At 38.5% G+C, this 16,031-nt stretch overlaps 1 protein-coding gene across 1 annotated transcript in view; it reads right to left on the bottom strand.

Annotated features, from left to right (window-relative positions):
* The window catches only part of si:dkey-112m2.1 (transmembrane protein 132C), a 241,366-nt gene that overhangs the window by 46,413 nt on the left and 178,922 nt on the right, over positions 1-16,031 (bottom strand). The window contains exon 4 of the mRNA XM_056447091.1: positions 4,506-4,692. Within this exon, the coding sequence (XP_056303066.1) occupies positions 4,506-4,692 (187 nt within the window). The remainder of the gene's footprint in view (positions 1-4,505; positions 4,693-16,031) is intronic.

The raw sequence follows: 16,031 nt of genomic DNA, 5'->3' as shown, positions 1-16,031 counted from the left end.
GGAAAAAAAAAAGAGTAGAGTTTGAAGTGAGATGCCTTGGACTGTGCAATTTGTTTGATTCTGCTTTTTTTAGAACAAACTCTCCGGGCAGCGCAAGAAGACAGGGTGGCAAACAAGAATGAGAGCGCTTTCAATAGTCAACAGAAAACTAGCTCAGCAGGGACCCCAAATTTGCCTTCAAGAGGGCTGAACGGCCAATTAGGAGGAGCTTAAGTAAAGTTGATTCGAAATTTGGGAAGTATAGAATCAGAGAGCGAGGAAGAAAGACAAACAGACACATTATAGAGAGAAAGAGAGAGAGAGAGAGAGAGAGAGAGAGAGAGAGAGAGAGAGAGAGAGAGAGGGAGAGAGAAAGAAAGCAAGCACGCCGATGCATCCTAATGAGCCAGAACAGATTTCCTGCATTTTGAGGGTATCATGCACTGCCAAATCCTATTAGGGCATCTCCTCATTCAAAAAGTTGAAAGTGATGTGATTACATTGATCCCCTCCTGCTGTGTAACACAACAATCTGCTCTCCCAGCATTCCGAGAGCTCGAGACAAATGCGCTCCGTCAGAGGGCCAGACAACACAAGTGATTGGTGGCTGCTATCTCGCTGTCTGTAGCCGTGATCGCTGTGTAAAAATGCACCGGTGGGCCGAAGGGGCTCCGACTGGGGCTGTCGAGCTCACGATGTAAGGCCATGCGGATTCATTTTCGCAACGTTATTACATCATTCTCCGCCTTTCTCGCTACTGTACGGCCGGGCAGTGTTTACCGTAATGGGCTGAGACAGCACAGCTCTCAAACGCGATGGCTGATGGCGCTTGTTTGGCCATCGAGTGGGGAATGGGGCAGCGATGGCTGTCCTCTCTAATGAGGCCGAAGAGACAGCTGGCAGGCCGGAATTAGCCGGTGTCCGCGCGAGGGGAAAAAGCTAATTCTAATGGAGCAGAAGCCTCCGATGGGACAGATTGGAGTCTCTTGCCTTTGTTATCGTATGCCATTGTTCCTGTCACAGCAATCTGCGTAGTTCCTCTACATTAGACAGGTAGAGAGATCGGAACGCTGGAGGTGATTAAAACTGCCCGCTGGCTCTGCTGCTGGCTTAACGAAGTCTTGATTAGGTTTAACAAGGTGTGGTGATGGCAATGTCATCGTTACGGACAAGGGGAGAAGCCGCCATAGGGTGTGTTCGTGAACGGCAGACAGTAAAATGCAATTAAGACCAGCTCCAAAAGAGGCAGGGTGATATAATTTAAGATGCTATGCAAAAAAGAAGCAAATCTGTTGTGCGAATATGTGTGTGTGTGTGTGTGTGTGAAGGTCGGGAGAGAGGAAGGTGAAATGCTTTAGCTAACACGAAGCAGCATTAAGATTTCAGTGAATTGTCTTGGTTGTAGAAAATAGACAAACCTTTTCACATGAAAATGAAATCCTCTTCTTCTTACTGGCCTATTGAAAGAAGGCAATGAAAAGTGGATGTGCAGCCCACCACAAATCAAACATCATTTTCCACCTTGCCTTAGACTCTCACTTTGCATAAAAAGATGAAACTTACACTAAAAACACACCTTTTTCTCATATTGTGGTTTCAAAAGAGCACAGAAGTCCTTATGAAATGTTGCAATGCATAATTTAGATATTGCGTACATCTGTTTGTGTATTTAAGCAGTTTAACCAATGATGGTGGACATTTGATCAAAGAACAGCAATATGAAGTTTGCATACTGTATGAATATGTAAGTAGGATTGGATGGATATACTGCACAAATGGCCCATTTCCACTAAGTGTTATGGTACGGTACGGTTCGGTACACTTTTATGGCCGTTTCCACTGTCAAAAGATACCAAAAAGCGAACCATACCACACAACTTTTTGGGCACAACAAAATGATCCCAAAATGTGGATCCAGCCGTGCAGCTGAACGCTATTGGTACCATTGGTACCTTTTTGACAGTGGAAATGCAAGCCTGATAAAGGTGACCCGTACCAACCCGTATCGTACAGTACCACTCAGCGGAAACGGGCCAAAAATTACAAGCATGTCAGATATCTCTTGCACTGATTTTAATGATCATGGATTAATGTTTATTTGACAAGAGACTAATTTTGTGACCACTTCACTGGGAATCTACAGTATTGAACATCATACATAAATTAAAATGTTTAATAGCATTCAGAAATGTATTATACAATTATGAAAAAAAATTCAATTTTATTGATAATAAAATTAAATAAAATACTGAAATATTATTTACCATAAGTAATAAATGAAATGGAATTTATTCCTAAAGTGACTTTTAGAGGTCACTGCTACAGTCTTTAAGGACACATTATGTTGAAAACAATAGTGTTGCTCAATATTTTTTTTAGGAAATCATATTATAAATAACAATTTATTATAGAAAACATTAGATAATAGGCAGCACAGTGGCTCAGTGGTTAGAACTGTCACCTCACAGCAAACAGGTCACTGGTTCGAGTCCCAGCTGGGCCAGGAGACATTTCTGTGGAGTTTGCATGTTCTCCCCTTGTTTACGTGGGTTTTCTCTGGGTGCTCCGGTGTCCCCCACAGTCCAAAGACATGTGCTATAGGTAAATTGAATAAACTAAATTGGCCGTAGTGTATGAGTCTGAGTGTGAATGAGTGTGTATGGGTGTTTCCCAATACTGGGTTGCAGCTGGAAGGGCATCTGATGCGTAAAAAATATGTTGGAATAGTGGGCAGTTCAATCCATAAATAGAGAATAAGCCGAAGGAAAATGAATAAATGAATGAACATTAGATAGTATGTCATATAATAAACAAGGATGTCCCAAGCTGACATCGAACATCAGTATTGTGGCTGATCAAGGCCTTCTTTAACTGAACGGTATCTGCTGTAAGAAACCCAATCCTTATTTTTATGTCAGCTGTCTCACAGGTGTGTTGAGACGAGAGTGCAATTTGTGACAGTAATGCTCGTCTAAACAGCTGTGTGGAATATATTCCACAGTAATATGTAATGTATGCAATGCAAGCACATTCTCTGAGGTAACTCTGGCAAATATACTGAGGCAAAACACCAGCACTATGATGATCATCACAATGACATAGTAAATTCTTTTGATGTATCATTTCATCATCTCTGGAAGAAGATACAGAGCAGAGATGGCCAGGTGGATTGTGTTGACAGAAAAATAAAAGTTAGAAAAAAAATATCACAGAGTTCATTCATTACTGTAAGTGTGAAGAAGACACAGCAATAGGCTGGTTTAACAATACTCCTGGACTGAACTTTAAGTCTCATGAAAGAAGTTTTTAGTTTATTTTGTAAATAATAATAAAAAACTGACAAGGTGGATTTTATGTTTAAAGGGACAGTCCCTACCCAAGCTCATTCGCGAATCCACCAGAGGCCTCTGTGTACAATTTTTCAGATCTCAAACTTCTCTTGCGATTGCCATTAAAATCCTGCTCTTCTTGCGTAAATCCACCAGAGGTCGCTGTCGACTGACTGACTGACTGACTGATCGACTGACCCACCCTTCTCCTTCCCTAAACCAAAACCCATAGTCTTTTCATAAGCATCAATTGATCCGCTCACCCACTTCCGTAAACCCAACCGACAGCTTTTAAAAGCAATCCGGAAAAATAAAAAAGCCCTCGTGGCAGCCTGATTTTTACCACATTTTCAAATTTTACCACATTCTCACCCTGTTATTTACTTGTTTATTTTATTTTTTGCCTTTTGTTTTTGTCTTAGCTGTTTTCTGGAGCCGTCTTCGCCAGACTCGAACCCCATCCTTAACAGTCAACTCCACTCCACATCACAAGTTTGCTGACATACATGGCGGGCCACTGGACAAACTGGTAACAGCAGAAAAGCCATTCATACAGAGGTAAGTGGTCAAAATGAACGGCCCGTTTTAAAAATAAAATGCAGCCCTACGTACCTCTGGCTACATACTTTGCAATCTCCAGAAATGTTAAATAACTGTCCCTTAATTTGCACCTAAAAGTGCCCTTAGCACTAAGAAAATACACATACACATAAGAACTCTGTATTGGCAGATATTCAATATTACATGACTCTGAACAGATAAGTGGTACAACTAACTTTATCTAGACATCTCTAATAACAATAAATGCTTCCCCGCTCCTGGAAAGCACCAGTATAGCCCACTCATCATATACAGTAGCTTAAAACAAGCCTCATTATCTTCTATTTAACCTTATTTGTTTGAGGCCACTCACAGTTTCCTTTCATTTTAAATTAATCACTTTTGGTCCTGACCCAAATTGCTTGTTTTAAGCAATCTGTATGCTCAATTAACCAAATTAGAGCTAATTAAAGTGCTAGTCATACTGTTGCTTCTGAAGGCACATCAACATTTTCATTCTTTCCTGTGTGACATCTTACATTACTACTGAAGGCAACAATAATTTGTATGATCAAACAGCAATGGTAAGAAAACGACGGAAGAACAGCCTTGCATGTTTGGGCTTGTTGAGGACGAGTTGACAAGGAATAAACTCACCATAGCCAATGGCACAATGCCACCAAGGTCATGTGGCGCCAGTCGAATTAGAGTCTGGATCTCATCTGAAAGGGTCCGGGAGATGGGATACTCAATCTGCCATGTTACTGAACGACTTCCCAGAGGATCCAGCAACCCGTTGACCTCCAAATCCACCTGAAGAACCTTCTGGAACCCAGCTTCAACCCTTTAGGAAAAAAAAACAAGCTTAGTATGAAAATGTTTGAATGCAATCTTAAGACTCGTTGCATCCTGTATTTTTATTTGTTGTTGTTGCAAGCGGAGTAAGGGCCAGTCTTGAAATGGAAGTGACCATTTATTAAAACGTTTGTTTTTGCATAGACCTGGATTTGTCATGTGCAAACATATAACCACTGATTTTCATAGTATGTGTTTTTCTACAATTGATGTCACTGGGTACAAGTTTCCAATATTCTTCAAAATATCTTTTTTGTGTTCAACAGAAAAGAAAAAAAAATTGGTAACACTTTCTATAAAGCTTCTACTTATAATAAATTATAACTCTGTTTATAATCATTTATAATAAATCATAACCATTTCATAAATGCATCTATAAAGACACAATAAAACATTTTATAATGACAGTTATAGCTACATTTATAATAGTGTTATTAATTCTTACTAGTGAGACATTTCATTTTTCAATGCACGTTCATTACACATACATGACTTAGAAGTATTAGTTAGACAGTCCTGATTATGTTTTTAAAGGTGCAGTTTGCAATGCTAAACGTTGTAAGCTGAGAAAATATTATATACTAAGCCTTCTATGCTAATGAATGACTACTGAGACATTCCAAGCACGGAATGAGTCCTCCTGGCATGGCAAAGTTCCTAACATCTCCACATCTCTGCCCTTTGCTTACAGTAACCATGTGCTTTTCACCATACACAACTCATATGCTTGTGATCTTCCTTTAAATAATTTGTCATGTTTAGTGTCATTTGACAGTTTATGACTTGATATTTCAATATACAATCTATTTACTATTGTTGGGTCATGGCCTGAGGAGAGTATGTTAATGCATGTCTCCCCCACTTTATCTCCTCAACTTTGCTTTGATGTTTAGCTGGTTTGGGTGGTATGGTATTTCCCTCATGTTTAACAATGCTTTGCTCAAGGTATAAGAAGAAAAGGTAACTGTTCATCGGGGAGAATGGCTTGCACACAGGCGCGTAGCCTCATATGCTAACAAAGGCAGCTTCACTTTGGGTCCTATCATATCCCCGGCACAATAAGGCGCAAGACGTGTTTGCCCCAACGTGTTGCTATTTTTATACCAACGCAACCTTAATTTTCCTGTTTTCCGCCATGTTGTTTATATAGCAAATCCATTTGTGCCTCTTTGTGGACTCATGGGTGTTTCAGTCTAGAAAAGAGGTGTGTTAAAGCGCATTGTTGGCGTGTTGCTCTTTTGAGGAACTAAAATAGACTGTGAATTAGACCAGCTGAAAGCAGCGCAGAGTGCGTCAGTTGTGCACCTTGCTTATACATTGCTTAAAACACACAGGATGTACAGGAATACAAAACTATCTTTACATATGAAAAAGAATTTATAAATATAAAAAACACTGCCTCCATGCCTCGTCTCAGGGGACTTTTTTTAGTTTATTTATGACAATTTGCAGTTGCATAATGTTATTATTATTAGCGGTATTATGTATTATATGCATATTAATATTTGTTTTAATAAAAACATTTTTTTTGATTTGTCCACCTGTCAGGTTTTGGACCATACAGAGCATAGCATGAGAATTTGGATATAACTCAGTTTTCTGACCACACATATTATGGTTCATTTAATCATTTGCTGGAAATTAGAACTGAATTTAGAAATAGTTTTGAAACAAATCTTTGAGCTTAACAAACTAAATTAATTATGTAGGCTAATGGATATCTGTGAGCATAACACATTTCCTTATCCACTAAAGAGAGAAAGAGAAAGTGAAAGTAAAGGCGAATAGAGGAGGCTCGTTCTTTATCCTCGCAATGCAGATCCTCTGTTTAACTGTTTTCTCGCTAGTGAAGTGTTCAGTTTTTCCACTTACAAAGTCCGTCATGTAAATAGAAAATAGCCATGGCTTGATGCAACTGACTCTTAAAGGGAATGGGAGATGAGACTCTGATTGGTTTATGCTCAAAACACACTCATAACTCATTAAGAGAATAAGCTCAACCCTGTTAGACCATGCGTCAGGGTGCAGAGCATATTTTTCCAACCTTAAAATAGCAAAAGTGGATTCTGACATGTCCTTAATGCTTTTGCACCCTGCGCTTTAGACTTTGCGCCTGTATTGTTAAAATAGAGCCCTTTGTTGCTCAGCAGTGCATATGTTACAGCTAAACTTCTCCATACAGTATGTTAGTTTGTTTCATTCTACTGTCTGTCTATTTAAACATGTAGCTTAAAAAATAACTTTGCCTACTTTAAGGCGTTGAGATTCCTTTTCTTTATCAATGATGATAACAACTTTAATGGAGTCAGATTAATTATAATGGAGTCAGATAAATAATTGATTTAAACACGCCATCCTTCAACTGCTTTCTGTTTTTTCGATTATTAGTTCAGAATAGCAGCATGAGCTTCAAGTCTTACCAGGTTAACAGATTTTGTTCTGTCAAATAATTGAATTATTTCATATTGTTGACAAGAGCCCTATGCCTTATAAATACCTATTGTAAGTCATAATACAGTTGCTAACCTTTAAAATGCATAATTTATGTACAGAATTAAAAAATGCCATTCATAGATTTGTTATGATTGACTATAAACAATTACAAACAGCATCTTTATAAATTCAACCATGACTGATTAATTAATACTTAAAAATCATCTATAATGTGTTGTGAACATGTGCTTTGAAAAATGAAATGCATCACTGGTATTAATAACATTATTATAAATAATAGTAATTGTCATTGTAATACAGTATAAGGTTTATTGTGTCTTTATAAATACATTTCTTGAATTGTTATGATTCATTATAAATATGTATAAACAGAGTTATAATTCATTCTAATTATAAGCTTCATATAAGTGTGGTTTATTTATAAACTCATTTCGAGAGGATCACGTGCTTATGATCAACACGGCTGGCTCCTCATTAGCTCCGTAATGTGACCCATCAGATAATTACGGAAGTATTATAAATAACCAGAGTTTTTCACTCCAGTTATCTTCGTCTTGAAGCTTCCCCCTCCTTCCACCCCAACTTCCTCCCTCTTTTTTCCGATAGGGCGACACGGTGGCCCAGTGGCTAGCACTGTTGCCTCACAGCAAGAACACCGCTGGTCCAACCTTCTATCAGGCTGGTTGGTGTTTCTGTGCGGAGTTTACATGTTCTCCCCGTGTTCGCGTGGGTTTCCCCCGGGTCCCCCGGTTTCCTCCCACCGTCCAAAAAACATATACCATAGAAATAGATTAAACCAAATTATCACCGAAAACAACCCTAGTTTACACTTCTCACGCGGCGACAAACAGGGGAGTTCTCGAGACCTACCTGAGCTCGAACTCCCCTCTCGCCCTTCTAACGGGAGGGAGCCCCGGGCTCGAGGATATTACGAGCTCAGGGCTCTCTCCCGGGACAGCATGCCAAATACGCTTTATTGATTATCAGCTAAGTGTGAACTCTTGAAAGTGTTTTGAACAAGTCGAGGATGAATAAATGATGGCAGAGTTTACATTTTTGGGTGAACTATCCCAATAATGCCTTTAAAAGTGCCCTTAGCACTAAGGAACTACACATACTGTGCTGAATAAAAACATAAGAGTAATATAAAAATGTTTGAATGCAAGCTCAAAGCATATGCATATAAGACTCATGTTGTCCAGTGTTTATTTGTTGTTATGTGGCTCTCGGCCAGCACGTGCTGCCAGCCGTTGAAGGGCCGGTCAAGCAGCCATTTATTGACCCTTTTGTTTTTGTACACCTGGTGTGTGTAGGATGCAGGCTGCGACGTATGTGGGTGTGAGTGTGTGCTGGTTTACTCTCATTATTTCAGTTCAACAAAAACACATCCCAGCAGCAACTGAAAAAAAAAAGACAGCAAAAAAAGCAATTTACTTTTGGTCCGGCGCCACGGCATTTTCAGAAAAGATTTCCAAAGCAGAGCATAACATTGTCTCCACTGATTGCAATGCAAACAAAGCTGAAAAACAATGAATAAAACCAAAGCCATTTGATTTGCCCAGGCCTGGGTTTGATCAGGCTGGCTGCTCCGGCCTCACAGTACTTAGTTAAAACAAAACAGCATATGAAAAATTCTTAATATCCAAAAGCAAATGTGAAATATGGAACTGCAATTGAATTCGCACCTGGTAGCATGACAGGGAAAAAACAAATCCAAAACTACATTCTGTTTCCGCAGATTTTTTTTCTCCTTCAAGGTCTCTCTTAAAATAACTGACACATCCATGGAAAAAATAAACTAAGGTCATTGCATTATTCTGAATGCTGTCATGCTGTCATAACTTCGACAAAACATAATTATAATTTGCTCTTTGGTTCACAAATTTTTGATGGAAGAAAGAAAACGCTTTTTTTCTTAAAAAGGTTGCAGCTTGTTTTCCCAGTGGAATTGCTACTTTAAAACTGTTCCCATGAGAGATCTTTTTGTCCTGCAGTTTGAAGGTTTGACATATCACACCAATTTGAATCCAAAGAATTTCTGACCAACCAACAGAGCAGCCAACTTTCTGCAAATCAAAACAGGTAAGATGGATACTTTGTTTGATGGAAGAAGACAGGCCAACTGTGGCTATGATTACAATGTATAGTATATTTAAAGTGTGCCAAGTAACTGTGGATAATGGGACTGAAAGCAACCGTTCAAAAGTTTGGAGTCAGTAATACTTCAGCAAGGACACATTCATTTGATCAAAGGTGACAATGAAAAGATTTATAATATCAGGCTATTTTTAAAGAAATGATGTTCTTTTGAACTTTCCGGAGACAAAAATCCTGAAAAAAATTAATTTCCACAAAAAAGCAGCACATATTTTCAACTTGTTAATCACTAGAAATGTTCATTAAACAGGGAATCAAGATATTCACATGATTTATAAAGAATCACATGGCATTAAATAAACTACATGTCACGGTTGTAGGTGGGGAAAGGATGAGGACTCAAATGCAGAACTAAGGCATGGCAAGGCAAGGCAAGGCAAAGCAAGTTTATTTATATAGCACATTGCATACACAGTGGCAATTTAAAGTGCTTTACTTAAACAGGAATAAAAGAGACGGGTATAAGAAAATAAAAACAAATAATATAACAGATGTGTTAAAAACAGGTTATAAAAGAATGAAAAAGAAAAGAAAGACATACGTGTAATAGTGCGAACTAAAATGGGTATTTATTCATTATAAAATAAAACAAAAGAATAACAAAAACAACCGCGAGGGGGGAAACATTAACAAAACAAATTAACAAACAAACTGGGTTGGCAGGGAAGAGCAGGGCTGGACATAGCTGGACACGACAGGATAGGACAAGGCGATATATGACGACGAACTGGCCTAAAACAGCAGACAAGAGGAGACTATGAAGAGAAAAATTTAACAAACAAACAGGTGAACTGAACAAACTAATGATGGGTTAACAAGGAGTGTGGTACTAGACAATAGACGAGAGAAAACATGACACAAAGAAACAACACAAGCCATGTGCTCACGTAAAACAGGACTAGAACACGCAGCCAATGAGTAAACTCATTAACTGCATGTCCACATGAAACACTAAAGCACATGGCGCATGTAAACATGTACCACATGCTAAACACAACACCAACAGAATACTGAAAGCAAGACATGAGTACACGATAAATAAAAACACTCACTGTGCACTCACACATGCAATGTGCATGTTCCATCCCAGCGCCAACCGAAACCAAAACCAACTAGACTGAGATGCTGAGAATGAAACAGCACGCTGCAGACAAAACAAACACAAACACCAGGACGAGAGCGCACATCCCGAGCACGCCCGGACCCTACCCGCCCACGTCAAGTAGGACAAAGATGAATAGAAAGACACAAAATGAGTGCTCGATCTGAGAATTCTCGAGCCGACATAATATACTAGACAAGACAGGACTAGGGTCTAGACTCTGCCACCACAACAAGAATTATCAGGACGAAAGTGGCAGAATCCTGACACTACATTTGAAAATATATTAAAATAGAAAACAGCTATTTTAAACAATGAGCATATTTCATTATATACTGTTTTACAGTATTAAGAACAAATAAAAGCAGCAGTAACCCTTTAAACTAATGGTCCATTAGTGGTTGTTAATGTATTTACTAACATAAACACACAATTAGTAATACATTTATTATATCTTGTAGGGCTGCACAATTTTGGAAAAAACTGACATTGCGATATTTTATTTTTCTGCAATACATCCTGTGATTTTGAGTATAAGTTTAACAGATGTGAGTTGAATAGCTCTATTTGGAAAGAAACCATTATTTTTGATTGAATAGGATGATTTTATAGTGGAGTACATCTGCTACATGTTACATTATACAAATGTAACAAGCATTGATAAATACAGTACAATCATTACAAGCATTGATAAATACAGTAAAGTTAAAAACTAAATAAATGCTTTATGACTTTCTGGGAGTCTAAAAGTGTCTAAAAGTCTAAATGTAAAATGAAAGTGTCATTTTCATTGTGTACATATACTGTACATAAATACAATGAATCTTTCTTACAATTACAAAAATGTAAAAGTCTTGAGCATGAGAGCTTAAAACTAGCTTGAAATGCTTACAGGCCTCCTTTTTTTGTAATTTTATGGTTAAACTTTGCAATTACTCCAAAATCATGTGTGTTTTTAACTGTAGCTCCTAGTCAATACTATAATACTGATTAGACATTGCAGATCCAGTGATGTGACTATAGCGGTTGAGCACATTGTGATATAGTTGCTGAATCGATATATTGTCCAGTAATATCTTTGTTGGTGTTAAGTAATGTTAAATTATTTACGTTAAGTTAAAGTTCATTTTATCTTAGTTAATGGTAACCCAGAGTACATTAACTAATGTTAACAAGCACAACTTTGGACTTTAATAACGCATTAATACATTTTGTGCTATGATGAATAAATGCTTTAGATAATTCATACTTTGTTAATGTTAGTAAATACATTAACTAACACTAACTAATGAACCATTATTATAAAATGTTACCAATGCAGCTCCTGTAAGCATAAGCATGAAACATTTTTAATTCAACAGAAACTTTTAACAACAAGACCATCAGGTATATTCTCAGACGCAAAGAGATATGGCCATCCTTTGTCCAGTAAATATACAAATAATCAACCGAATCTACTAGAAAGGAAAAGAAATAACACCTTCCTCCTGTCTGTGTCCTCTAATCACCAGCAGTTCTAATAACTTTTATTCCACTGAATTCTCTGATTTCAATGTCATGGAAACAGAGACGACAGGATATCTTTAATAAGCAAATCTAGGATGATCATATCAGTTTTCACACATTCTAATCTGTGACTTTACATAATAAAAGCAGCCGCACACTGCCAGTCTGCCAGATCGCACATGCAGTAAGTTAATTTGATTTCTAGATTCCTTAAAGAGACATTATCTGTAAAGAGCAGAAAGTGAACTCAAGACAAGAGTGTGCTTTTGTACGAGATATAAAATCTTGTTATAAAAATCCTTAAAGGAATCAATGCGTTCTAAACTTGTTTAACTTCTATCTTCAAGAAACCACAAAAGGATCTGTTAGACAGGATGTTCATTTGCAAACAGCGAACACACAATACAAAATAATATATCAGAAAAGTACTATAACACAGTGATTCACAAAACACAAACAATATATCCAAAGACTATTGATGCTTTATTAGGTACACCTGTCCAACTGCTTGTTAACGAAAATCTCTAATCAGCCAATCACATGGCAGCAACTCATCAATGCATTTAAGCATGTGGACATGGTCAAGACGATCTGCTGCAGTTAAAACCAAGCATCAGAATTGGGAAGAAATGTGATTTAAGTGTCTTTGAATGTGGCATGGTTGTTGGTGCCAGACGGCCTGGTCTGAGTATTTCAGAAACTGCTGATCTACTGGGATTTTCACAACCATCTCTTGAGGTTACAGAGAATGTTCCAAAAAAGAGAAATATCCAGTGAATGGAAGTTCTGTGGGTGCAAATGCCTTGTTGATGCCAGAGGTTAGAGGATAATGGCCAGACTGGTAAACATTAACTCAAATAACCAATCGATAAAATCGAGGTATGCAGAAGAGCATCTCTGAATGCACAACACATCGAACCTTGAGGTGGATGGGCTACAGATTGAGTCTCGATTTCTGCTGTGACATTCGGATGGTAGGGTCAGAATTTGGTGTCAACAACATGAAAGCATGGATCCATCCTGCCTTGTATCAATGGATCAGGCTGCTGGTGGAGGTGTAATGGAGTGGGGGATATTTTCTTGGCACACTTTGGGCCCAGTAGTACCAATTCAGAATCATGTCAACACCACAGTCTAGCTGAGTATTGGTGCTTTATGACCACAGTGTACAGTGCACAGTGTATCTTCTGATGGCTACTTCCAGCAGGATAGCATGCCATGCCACAAAGTGCGGATCATCTCAGACTGATTTCTTGAACATGACAATGAGTTCACTGTACTCAAATGGCCTCCATAGTCACTAGATCTAAATCTAGTAGAGTACCTTTGGGATGTGGTGGAACGGGAGATTCGCATCATGGATGTACAGCCAACAAATCTGCAGCAAATGCATGATGCTATCATGTCAATATGGACCAAAATCTCTGAGGATTTATTCCAGTACCTTGTTGTATCTATGCCACGAAGGATTAAAGCAGTTCTGAAAGCAAAAGGGGGTCCAACCCGGTGTATAGTAAGGTGTACCTAATAAAGTGCCCAGTGACTGTAGATTAAAATTAGGTCTCTATTCACAGTCAATTTGTATATGCTTATATATTTATACATGTTCTTAAAACATTTATTTGGAATGCACAGCACATGTCAATGTATATATAATATATAATAACAATAAATATATATTGAAGTCAGAATTATTAACCCCCTGAATTATTAGCCCCGTTTATTTTTTCCCCAATTTCTGTTGAACGGAAAGAAGATTTTTTCAACACATTTCTAAACATAATAGTTTTATTAACTCATTAATAATAACTGATTTTTTTTATCTTTGCCATGATGGCAGTAAATAAATTTTAACTAGGCAGGTTAGGGTAATTAGGCAAGTTATTGTATAACGATAGTTTGGTGACTTGGCTGACTTCAACTGTATATATATAATTTTTAAACATTAAAGCTCTCGTTTCTTTAAACGCTCTTAAAGCTCTATTTTTTTTTTTTTTTTTTTTTTTTGCAGCGTGAACATTCTTCTTTTATGTTGTACAGGGTTTCTTTGGAGTGATACAAGGATGAAAAAAAACCTAGACAAATTCTATTAAATATAGATTTCTAAGCATGTCTGACTACTTCCAAAACAAAAGGTCTTGCAATGCCATAAATGACCTTACCCAGCAGGCAACTGGTTAAGCATTTTTCATGATCATACAAGAAAGGCTATTTAAAGTAAGTGGCATTTTGTAGTGCTAATGTGGCACTGGAGAATAGAGATGGGCGGCTAAAAAGCTCTGGTGTTAGAGAGGCATTCTGGGAGTGACACAGCTGACAGCTTCGTTGCACTTAAAAATAAATGTTTCCGCCTTGCAAACATTGGCTTTCCACGACCTCACTGAAGAGCCCTGTTAGTTCCAACACTTTAATGGGTCATTGTCAGCTTTCCCATTTGCTGTAAAGAGAGGCGAACAAGCACGGGAGGATTAACACTGCAATTACGGCTCAAATGTAGGGTCAGGATGTGTCCAGTAGAGGGCGACCTGAAGTATCCCTTCAACCTTGATGACACAAGAACAAAAGTTAATGCTGATTGATTAAAATCTCATGGAATTTGGGATTTTATATGCATCTTTGCTGTTTATTTGGATGATAATCTGTGGGATTAGTTAAAATGAAGAAGTTAGGTAAACCCGATGATAAACCAAGTGTAGATACAAATACAAACAAAGTTTTGGTGGAATTCTGAGCGTATGACTTAGTTCAGTGTGCATTGTATCTGTTTGTACACTTTACTGAGCGAGTTTGCTGCTCTCCTCAGCCCACTTTGACAATCCTATGCATTGCAGCGTAGGTTATAAGGGCAGCAAATATGAAAATCATTTCAGACACAGAGAGTAAAAAAGTGAAGCCTGAATACATATTTTCAAACCACAAAAAGAGTACTTTGTGCAAACAGGAATGTAAAGTGGAACGTCTCTGCGAGAGTTTCTCTGTGAAGTCTTTGAGAGTCTCGACAGGTGCTCAAATGCTCATCGCTGGGATGAATGGATTGTTATGTCAAAAGGTATCAAAATGCAGAGAAAGCCGGAGGAGAACTATTCGCCGAGATAGACTCACACATATGAGTCGGAGGGAGTGAAATTCTGCTGAAATGTATAGGTCTGATGACAAAGGGCTTCTGCTAGAGGAGGTGGAGAATTAATATTTAAAGTAGAGCTGGTGAAAATTCCAACCTTTCAAAAAGGATCTGAATTTCCAGAAACAGAGGCTCTTCAAAGAGACGGCGTGCGCGCCTCCCTCATTTTACACAAGCATGTAAAAATGGCGTGAGAGAAAAAGCGAGAAGGAGAAATGGGTAGAAAATGGAAACTGCTTTCATTGTGGAGACTCTGGGGTGGATATATTCATGCACAGTGGTGATCTGCTTAGCACTGACAACAATGATACATCAAACGAATGGAATCAATTTGACTACAAAGCCGCTGTGGTTGGCACCTCGCGGCTCGGGGAAATAAAAGTCAAAGCCGGGGAAGTAATGGCAGTTGGCGCGTCAGCTTTGAGTAAAGCTGTGGTGGAATTTCATTTCACAGGTTGCAGGAGAGGCAGAGTGAAAGAGGCGCGCTGAAGGCAAGCCCTCGCCCTCCTGCTGGAGGATTTGCCAGCCGACGACTCCACTCGTTTCCCTCTCAAAGGCAACGCTGGGCACTTGGGACCCCCAACAGGCTAAGCATGAAACTCAATCACAGTGCTGGCATGGGGGCCCTGACCTGCATCACGCTCACTGGAGAAGTTTATAGTCTAAAGACGGAGTTCAGATGGTCCGAACAAAGGAGAGGAGGATGAGAGAAAGGAGAGGATCAGCGCTGACTACAGAGTAACGTTATTATATGCGTGCTGGGGCGCTTTAATGAAGAATCAGGCTGATACAATCAACCATTGTGAGATAGAATCGGTTGCCAAGCTTTACAAAGCTTGTTGCGTCAATGCTTTCAAAAATATTCAAGAACTGTGTATATAATTTAATGCAATTGAGATGTTCAATTGCAAAATCAGCACTTCTTGTTGAATGATAGTCACCCAAACACTAGGGCTGTGCGATTTGGGGAAAATATTTAATTGCAATT

Source organism: Danio aesculapii, chromosome 21 (assembly GCF_903798145.1).
Source record: "Danio aesculapii chromosome 21, fDanAes4.1, whole genome shotgun sequence".
Taxonomy (NCBI): domain Eukaryota; kingdom Metazoa; phylum Chordata; class Actinopteri; order Cypriniformes; family Danionidae; genus Danio; species Danio aesculapii.
The sequence above is the reverse complement of the archived record's forward strand: the minus strand, read 5'-3'. Positions and strand labels throughout refer to the sequence as shown.